The 10,761-nt window shown below is 39.3% G+C and overlaps 1 protein-coding gene across 1 annotated transcript in view; it reads left to right on the plus strand.

Moving 5' to 3' along the window:
• Window positions 1–10,151, plus strand: part of svopa (SV2 related protein a) — a 37,025-nt gene extending 26,874 nt beyond the window's left edge. The window contains exons 15-16 of the mRNA XM_057832726.1: window positions 8,619–8,708; window positions 8,783–10,151. Coding sequence (XP_057688709.1) covers window positions 8,619–8,708; window positions 8,783–8,998 — 306 coding nt within the window. The 3' untranslated portion in view covers window positions 8,999–10,151. The remainder of the gene's footprint in view (window positions 1–8,618; window positions 8,709–8,782) is intronic.
• The last annotated feature ends 610 nt before the right edge of the window (window positions 10,152–10,761 follow it).

A 10,761-nucleotide genomic window follows, 5' to 3' on the forward strand; every position in this document is an offset into this window, starting at 1 on the left:
AAAAAAAAATGAATTAGTTCAAAGTGCAACTCTTTAGCATTCAGAAACACTAAAAGAAAGAAATAAAAAACATTGTGGTGGTCAGTAAATGTTACTTTTATAGAGCAAGTGCAGGGAAATATAAAATCACTCCATTCTGAAGAAAAAAAAATTGAAATCACTCCATTTTGAGTAGAAAATACAGACACGCCCAGTCAATTTCCTTTTCCTAATTGGGCTCCTGCCTCAGATTAGATCTGCTCGTTAGTCAGCAGTTAAAAAACAGTGCAGTTATCACACCTTGGAGGTCTGCCGGACCAAGTGGATTCACAAGAATCATAGCTCCAACAAGAGAGCTGTCTCTTGGGACCAGGCCCAGCCCAGTCCATTTGGGGGCCCTAAGCAAAATAATGCGAAGGGGCCCATATTTTTGGCCCACCATTTCGTCACAGTCTACTGTGAAACCTATACATACAATTAAGCCTGTCGCAATATGCAATAATTCCATTTATCGCGCGGTATATAAAGACGGTAATTTTCGTGCTGCGATTTATCGCCTCGCGTGCACATGCACGCGTTTGTCACATGCGTGCGCGACGCACGCGCTTGCGGCAGATGTGTGGCAGACGTGCTTGACAGCGCTGTTTAAAGTTCAGCTTCCTTGTGCCACTCTGTTTTATTGACTTCTGGGTATGTTCGTTTTATACATTTGAGTTTGAGTGACCGTCATTTAATGGATGGAGGCAGGGCCGAGTGCACTGTCGGCGCACAGCAATGAGCAAGCGGAATGAGGAAGAGGACGAACCAGTCTGAAAAATGTTTTTGGAGGTTGTTTCAACAAAGATGGCCAACAGAATAAATCTACATGCTCATTTGAAACACTATTATCCTCTCCAGTTTTCACTGCTTAGTAAGAAAACTGCATCGCAACAAGCGGAGCCTCCTCGTCATGTTAATTGACAATTAGAGGTATTCGCTTGATGTGAGAAATACAGACGACCCCGCGCAAAATAGCGTTCCCTGACGGAAAGTGAAGTCCGCTACATTGCTGAAGAAATGAGACCGTTTTACCTCTGTTAAATGATATTTGATACCTTTGGGAGCCAAATTTTTGTTATGCTACTTAATTAGTCTATTTTTCGCTGTTGTTGTTGAAGTGCAATTACTGTGACTGCAACTTTATACCTATATGCCTAAATGCTTCAGTTATTAAGTGCAATTTTATTTTTTCTTGAAAAAAGACATTTAATATGTGTTTCTGTGCGGTATTAATATTGTTGTCTTTTACTTGAAAGAGGCATGATCTATTGTTTTTAGTTGTGATTTCTTAAAAGGTATTTTTTAATTTAAAACTAAACATTTATTGCGTTTAAATGGGTGTACTTGATCTATTAATGTATACTGTATTCTCACCGTGTTATTGTAAATTGGTTAAAAGGGGACGGGACTTGATAAGCATATGCTTCTCGTCAGTCCTTGTCTTTTCTTCGTTTTTTTTCGGGTTGCTCATATCACATCTTGCAACTGTCAATGATACCGATGATGATGACAATAAATAATAAAAAACGCTCCCCCCATTTTTTTTGGGGGGGGGGGGGGGCGCAATAATACCGCATTAATTTATGGGATAATTTATCGCCCACTAAAATTTGTTAGCGCGACAGGCCTACATACAATCCAACCCATATGTCCATATTTTGTATATTAATCAGATTTTGTTGCACTGCATACTTCAAACTTCTCACCCCAAATGATTGCCAGTACTTACAGTAGATAGCGCCAAACCTTTTGAATGAATGAATGAAATTTATTGTCATTGTCATCATCATCAGTATCATTGACAGTTACAGAATGTGGGATGGCTTGGCCAAGAAAGAGAATCATTGACAGACACAGAATATGGAATAATTTGCCCGAAAAGACGATGACAGACAAAGGGAGACGGGGAAATTTTTTTTACTCGTATATCTTCCCAAAAAGGTGTTGGCCGGACATGGGCGTCGGTTTGGTGTGGGTCTCATTGTAGAAAATATTTTGTCCAATTAGCTGAGAGTCCAGTCAAGCAGCTCCATCTCACAGCAGGTTAAACACAGCGTGCACGTTGCAATAGCAGATCAGTGATCTAATTTTGCTGGAGGGCATATCTTCAGAGCCTCTCTGTCCCTGACATTTAATCATCCTTTGTTTGCCTTTTTTGTTGTGGGAACAATTTGTTCCGGATCTGTGTGTGCAGTGCAGCCATGTCTCATTTTGGTCCAAGTAACGATTTAGAATGGTTTCTTTGTACAACTTTTTGAAGTAACTAAATGATTTTATACTCGTAAGTAAGCCTGTCGCAATATGCAATAATTCCATTTATCGCACGGTAAATAAAAATGAAGGCGATAATTTTCCCGCTGCGATTTATCGCCTTGCGTGCACCTGCGTGCGCGCGTGCGGCAGACGTGCTGTTAAAAGTTCGGCTTCCTTGTTACCAACGACGCAAAATGCATTTTAGTTCTGTTTTTAGTTTTTTAGTGCAGTTTAAGTTGAGTGCAGGTGGAGAAAAAAAAGAAAAGGTGAAATGAAGATGTGAATGATAGCAAAATATAAGCATGGTGTGTGCATCCATGAACTGGGTCGTAGAATGCCGATCTCGGCCGGCGGTCCCTCCTCCGTTCGCCAGTCTTTATAAGTTAAGGTGACAGTTCTTATTGTGGTAACATCGCCTATGAAGTCGCCAGCTTCGTCAGGTTTCAAATCATTTATTCCATTAACTCGCCGAGTGTCCACAGCTGTTGACGCCAGGATCGAAACAGAAAGTAAAATAGCGCTCTCCTGCTCACCGTCAGCCCAGCAGTGCGTTCAGGTACAGCAAAAAAGTCCGCCACATTAGAAGCCGATTCGTTACATTATTACAGGTACTGTACGGTATTATTGTTATTATTGCTATTATTATATTATTGTTATTCTGATTTTTATTCATATTTTATTTGTTTTGCTCTTTGTAATTGCTATTTGCAATAGTAACAGCAGTATTTATTAAGGATGTAGTGTGGGTTTTTGGGCTGTGGAACGAATTATTGGAATTATAATGTATTCTTATGGGAAAATCCTGCTCGACATATGACCATTTCGACTAACAAAAAAGCTCCTGGAACGAATTAACTTCATATGGAACATGGAACGCCATAGCAGAAGCTATGAGGGGAAAACGTTTTCATTTGCCTAGATGCTTAAATTATTAAGTGGAATTTTATTTTTCTTAAAAAACACATTTTATTTCTTCTGTGTTTCTGTGCAGTATTGTTATATACTATTATATACTGTTGTATACTGTTGTCTTTTTACTTAAAAGAGGCATGGTCTATTGTTTTTAGTTGTGATTTCCTAAAAAGTATTTTTGAATTTAAGAGTAAACATTTATTGCGTTTAAATGGGTGTACATGATCTATTAATATATACTGTATTCTCACAGTGTTTTTTTTTTTTTTTAATTGGGGGGGGGGGTGCAATAATATCGCAATAATTTATGAAATAAATAATCACACACTAAAATATGTTATCGCGACAGGCCTACTCGTAAGCGCTGCATCACATGTATTCCATAGGCGAGCCCCAATGTTCCTAATCGAGAAAGATTTTACTGTTGTCCTAGTTGCCCGATAGGAAAAGATTCTGATTCCTCTTAGGTCGTAATTTGATTCCCTTAGTTGGAATAGAGCTTGTAGGGTAGGCGGGAGACAGTTTGCGTGGGCCTTGTACATCATTTGAGCAGTTTTAAAGTTAATCAAGTCAGAAAAATTTTAATAGCTTGGACTTGATGTAGAGTTCATTTGTGTGCGCTCTGAACGGTGCTTTATGAATGATCCTAGTTGCCTTTTTTTGAAGGGTAAAAAGTGGATAAAGGTGAGTTTTGTGTGTATGCCCCCAGATATCCAAACAGTAGCTGAGGTGCGGCAAGACAAGTGCGCTGTAAAGAGTTTGGAGAGCCCTCTTATCTAGCATATTTTGTGCTCTAAAGAGAATGGAGATGCTCCTAGCAAGCTTGTTGCGCAGCCGCACCACATGGGCCTTCCAAGTTAGTCGGTAATCTCTTTTTCTAAAAGAGGAAAGAAAGAAGTTAAGAAGTTTTATTTTTTAAGCTTGTAATCAAGTATCACAAAAGTCAAATAAAGCAAACTGCAGTAAACAAAATAGAATATAAATTAAACAATTGCCAGATTGGGGGCCCCCTAGTGGTCAGGGGCCCCAAGCCGGTGCATAGTCTGCGTATAGGCTGGGCCGGCCCTGCTTTAGACCAAGGAGAGGATTATCAAACTTCTTGAAGAAGGTAACGCTACACGTATGGTTGGCAAAGATGTGGGCTGTTCACAGTCAGCTGTATGAAAAATCTGGACCAAGTACAAACAGCATGGCAAGGTTGTTAAAGTTAAGCGTACTGGTAGACCGAGGAAGACATCCAAACGTCATGACAAGCAACTAAAGGCCATATGTCTTGAAAGCAGAAGATGTACAACAAGACAAATGAAGAAGAAATGGGAGGAAGCTGCCGTCAAGGTATGTGACGGAAATGTGCAAAATCGCCGAAAGGAAATGGGATTTTCATACAGGAAAGCTAAAAGGAAACCATCATTGACATTTAGACAGAAAAGAAAAAGACTGCAATGGGCTAAGGAGAGGCAAATAATGGACTGTGAATGACCGGATGAAAGTTAGTTTCAGTGATAGTCAAAAATCTGCATTGGACAAGGTGACGATGCTGGAACTTTTGTTTGGTGCCGTTCCAGTGAGATTTACATAGATGACTGCCTGAAGAAAACAAAAATCCCCTCGGCCCTTGATGATATGGGGCTGCATGTCAGGCAAAGGCACTGTGGTTAAATCTTCAATAAATGCACAAGTTTACATTGAAATTTTAGACAGCTTTCTTATCCCTTGAATTGAAAATATGTTTGTCATTTTCCAAGATGACAATGCATCATGCCACAGAGCTAAAATTGTTATAGTATTCCTTGGAGAAAGACTCATTTAGTCAATGTCATGTCCTGCAAATAGCCCAGATCTCAACCCTATTGAACACTTGTGGTGGAAATGGAAAAAAAAACGGTCCACCGCAAGGCTCCGACCTGCAAGGATGATCTGGCAACTACAATCAAAGAGAGTTGGCACCAAATTGATGAAGAATACTCATCAAGTCCATGCCTCAAAGACTGCAAGCTGTCATAAAAGCCAGAGGTGGTGCAACTAAATACTAGAGATGTGTTTTGATATGTTATTTCTTTGTTTCTCGTCATTCCATATATCAGTGGTTCTTAACCTGGGTCGATCGAACCCCAGAGAGTATGTCGAAGGGGTTCTGCAAAGGTAAAGAAACGCACTTTTTTCGTACGTTGATTAAATCTAGGCAAAGTGGCTTTTTAGACCAGGTTTTGGACTGGTTTTCTCCCAATTTACAGGCTTAATCAACTCCTTGTCCTCGATCTGATGGGAGGAGGAACTGGTTTGCTCAGTGGAAGGTTGACTTGCACTTGGTATGAGGGAATACAACAGACCAATGGGCAGCGTGGTCTCAAGTTTTGACACGTTTGTAAAACATGCTGTAGAAATGAGAAGAATTTGGAACGGGAATTTGCTGAATTATTAGCTTGCTAGCTTAGATATATCGGTTTTGAATTAGATAATAAAGCTTTTTTTTTTTTTTTCCAAATTCCGAAAGGTTCGGTGAATCCACATGCAAAACTTGTGGGGTCCAATGCCATATATTTTTCCTCAGAATGAAGTAGTTCCATATTTATTTCCACGCACTTGCTCTATAAAAGTAACATTTACTGACCACTGCAATGTTGTCTTTTAGTGTTTCTGAATGCTAAAGAGTTGCACTTTTGAACTACCGTATTAGCCGAATATATATTTTGCATTGAAATAAGACTGAAAAAGGTGGGAGTCGTCTTATAATCGGGGTCTAGAAATAATACCCATTCACGACGCTAGATGGCACCAGATATCATTGAAGCGATGTCCTGTCATAACAGATCTCAGCTACTCTCAAGTTTAACCAGTTTGCATTATTTTATTGCAATGTTTTTCCTTATTCAGATTTGTTTCAAGACTACAGTTACAGTTAGACCTCCCTTTGATGGTTAATGCAGTTATTGCAATTTTGTTGTTTTTTCAAAATAGACTGGTTTTGGCATCTCAAAAACCAGAAGCCATTCATTTACGAATGTGATTGCACTTTAGGTTACATATTTAAATGTTCCGATATTAAGATTTGAATGAGGCAAAATACAGTGCCATCCATTATTATTGGCACCCCTGAAAAAGGTGTGTTTTTTTAGCTTCTAATATACATTTTTTTAGGGCTGTCAAAATTATCGCGTTAACGGGCGTTAATTAATTTTTTAAGTTAATCACATTGAAATATTTGATGCAATTAACGCAGATGCCTCGCTCAGAGAGATTTAAATGACAGTACACAGTGAAACGCTCACTCGTTGTGTTTTATGGAGTTTTGCTGCCCTCTGCTGGCGCTTGGGTGCGACTGATTTTATAGGCTTCAGCATCCATGAGCATTGTGTAAGTAATTATTGACATCAACAATGGCGGGCTACTAATTTATTTTTTGATAGAAAATTTTACAAATTTTATTAAAACGAAAACATTAAGAGGGGTTTTAATATAAAATTTCTCTAACTTGTACTAACATTTTTCTTTTAAGAACTACAAGTCTTTCTATTCATGGATCGCTTTAACAGAATGTTAATAATTTTAATGCCATCTTGTTGATTTATTGTTATAATAAACAAATAGTCCTTATGTACCGTATGTTGAATGTATATATCCATCTTGTGTCTTATCTTTCCATTCCAACAATAATTTACAGAAAAATATGGCATATTTTATAGATGGTTTGAATTGTGATTAATTGCGATTAATTACAATTAATTAATTTTTAAGCTGTAATTAACTTGATTAAAAATTTTAATCGTTTGACAGCCCTAATTTTTTAAATTCAAATAATATGGGACCTTAATGGAAAAAAAGAAAAATCCAACCTTCAATACAAGTGCATTCATTTAGTTGGGAAAAAATCCCACATAAAGAAAAAATTATTTGACATCAAATAATGTGTGTCACAATTATTAGCACCCCTGGTGTTAATATTTTGTACAACCCCATTTTGCCAACAAAACAAGGTCTGGGGACTGAGATGGCCATGGGAGGAGCTTGATTTTGTGTCTGGTGAACCATTTCTGTGTAGATTTGGCCATATGTTTAGGGTCATTGTCTTGCTGAAAGACCCAGTGACGACCCATCTTCAGCTTTCAGGCAGAGGGCAACAGATTTTGATTTAAAATGTCCTGGTATTTCAAAGCATTCATGATGCCATGCACCCTAACAAGGTTCCCAGGGCCTTTGGAAGCGAAAGGGCCCCACAGCATCACTGACCCACCCCCATACTTCACAGTGGGTATGAGGTGCTTTTCAGCATGCGCATCTTTCGTGGCACGCCAGACCCACTTAGAGTGTTTGTTGCCAAAAAGCTCAATCTTGGTCTTATCTGATCAAAGCACACAGTCCCAGGCTTCAACTGGGACCGTGTGCTTTGGGAACCTTGTTAGGGTGCATGGCATCATGAATGCCTTGAAACGAAGGTTGGATTTTTCTCTTTTTTTCCATTCAGGTCCCATATTATTTGAATTTAAAAATATATATATATTAGAAGCTAAAAACCATATCTTTTTCAGGGGTGCCAATAATTATGGAGGGCACTGTAACATGCTTTTTCTCTCAAGTATATAGTTATAATAATTTGTTTCAGATGTACTGTAATTATTTTATGTATAAAAATGAATTTGGTGTTCAAAAAGTCTTTTTTTCCAAACTTGAGTCTTGAAAAAGAGGGTGTCGTCTTATAATCAGGGCCGTCTTATATTCGGGCCAATACGGTAATTCATGATTTTTTCGAGCCTTAACACTAGAAAACCCAGCAGAGGCCGACTTGGCCTTTCCCAAGACAAACATTCCTAATATTCCCTAGCAATGGCCGATTTGGCCTCTCCTCCGTGACTCATGTGATAGTTTGTGTCTGTTCAAGTCAAGTTACATTTATTTAACTACATTTATTTATGAAGTTTGACACTTTTTACACATTTTTTAATTCACTTCTATACTCCACACACAACGACAGAAAGAATGGCCCAAATGTGTACATTGTTTTGAAGGAAAAAAAAAACGTTTTAGAACTGCAATTTGAGTGTAAAGCAGGAATTGTGTCAATAGTTTAGAAGGACTGAATCAAGGGCATGGAGTATGGATTGTGGTCATTGTGTCTGAAGTCAATGTATGTCTAGTGGTTGCATTTCCATATGAACGGCTGTTGTCTGTCCGACAACGACTTGCCAATTCAAAAGCACTAGGGTCATTTCGGCCACCTCTGGGTTTTCTGGGGGAGAGGCCATATCGGCCATTGTTTGGGACTAGTAGGAGTACCAGAATTATCTGGGACTTCTGGTGTTGAATCGGATTTTTTCTACATAATATGTCTGAGTGAGTGCTCATCCGACACTGGTGATTCCATACTTTTTGCTAGGGGTTTTAGTACAGTAAAGGACAGAGAGAACTAGAATGACAGTCAGTTTTCTGATAATTTACAGGTGTATCCAACTGCAACCAGGGCTTTAGGTTTGGGAACAAGCAGTGGAATGGCTCGCGTTGGTGCCCTCATTACACCTTTTGTTGCACAGGTACCATCCGCACACTTCAGCGCTTCAACATAAAAACACTGCATCCGAAGTGGCCGTTTTGCTTTGTGTTGCAGGTGTTGTTGGAGTCATCCGTGAATTTGGCTCTCTCGGTGTACAGCTGCTGCTGTTTGCTCGCCGCCGTCGCCTCTTGCGCGCTGCCAATTGAGACGACGGGGCGAGGCCTGCAGGAATCCAGCCAACGCCAGTGGGGACAGGAGATGACGGGTCGGGAATCCTCCTCGCAAAATACAGGGCCAATCCCTCATTCCAGTTCCGGCTCCCAGGGCTGAGCAATGTTGCAGTGACGATGAAGGACAAAAAAGCAAGAGCAGCTTTTTTTGTGTGCAACTCAAGTCCCATCTTCAGTGTAGGCACCACATAAAGTGACTTCAGAGAGGGACACGGCACAAAATGTCATGTGATTTCACTTAAGATTCTTCAACTACTCATGCCAGCCATTTTGCCACTGAATAGTTCCATCACGACGGCTGGATGCATGGCGTCAGGCATGAGCAAAGAAAGGGTGAGAACAAATGAGATTGGAAAAAATGGAAGTGATACAGGAGCAGTTCAGCTTTTGGAAAAATAAAACAGGCCTGCGTCTTTATGGAGAGACGCAAACTCTGGTCTAGGACATTAAAAATCACTTCTCACAACTTCAGACACTTTAACTCAAAAAAGCCTTAAAAAAAAAATTACAAATACAGGTAGTCCCTAGGTTACAAACGAGTTCCGTTCCTACACTGGCGACGTAATCCAAATTTCCACGTAAATCAGGATCAACCCTTTAAGATTCAGAGATTTATTTAGTGAGAAAAAGGCGGTGGCAGACTGAAGGGGGGGGGGGGGGGGGGGTTGTGTAGTGCTGCAACGATTAATCGATTAACTCGAGTAATCGATTAGGAAAAAAAAAAGATTCGAATACGCTGGCGACGTAACCCGAATTTCCACGTAAATCGGAATCAACCCTTTAAGATTCAGATATTTATTTTGTGAGAAAAAGGCGGTGGCAGACTGAAGGTGGTGTGTGTGTGTAGTGCTGCAACGATTAATCGATTAACTCGAGTAATCGATGAGAAAAAAAAGATTCGAATTAAATTTTGCTGCTTTGAGTATTCATTTAAAGTGGCGTTGTAATTAGGGTTGTTCCGATCATGATTATTTGCTCCCAATCCGATCCCGATCGCTTTAGTTTGAGTATCTGCCGATCCGATATTTCCCGATCCGATTGCTTTTTTTTTGCTCCCGATTCAATTACAATCATTCCCGATAATTTTTCCCGATCATATACATTTTGGCAATGCATTAAGAAAAAAATGAATAAAACTCGGACGAATATATACATTCAACATACAGTACATAAATACTGTATTTGTTTATTATGACAATAAATCCTCACGATGGCATTTACATCATTAACATTCTTTCTGTGAGAGGATAGAAAGACTTGTAATTCTTAAAGGACAGATGTGACTTTGTATATTGTGACTAAATATTGCCATCTAGTGTATTTGTTGAGCTCTCAGTAAATGATACTGTAGCCATGCCAAATGCATGATGGGAAGTGGAACCATGACTGTGCGTAGTGCTATCAATTGATATATCTTCTCTGCGTTGGGGACCAACTTAAGGTGTTAAGACAAAGATCAATTGCTACTTTGCTTCCCCACATTGCTTCCCACGATATTTCTATTCGTAGGAAGAGGGATTGTAAGGCTTTAGCCAATTAAAAAAAGGTTCCGAAGGCTGCCAAAATTCACCCTATTCGTTATACGCTATATGGGAAAACGGCGCAATTACAGATTGAGCGTGACAATGCGAGGGTTGGTCGTGCGGCGCATGCATTAATTGCGTTAAGGATTTTAACGTGATACATTTTTAAAAAATTAATTACCGCCGCTATCGGGATAAATTTGATATCCCTACCTTAAGCCTAAACTAAAGACTCTGGATGAGTGTAACATATTATGTTTGTAACGTTAGATACAATTAGAAAACGATTTAATTTAAAAATATATATATATTAAGAAAAGGCATGTCCGATATTTTTTTG

Source organism: Corythoichthys intestinalis, chromosome 3 (genome assembly GCF_030265065.1).
Source record: "Corythoichthys intestinalis isolate RoL2023-P3 chromosome 3, ASM3026506v1, whole genome shotgun sequence".
Taxonomy (NCBI): Eukaryota; Metazoa; Chordata; class Actinopteri; order Syngnathiformes; family Syngnathidae; genus Corythoichthys; species Corythoichthys intestinalis.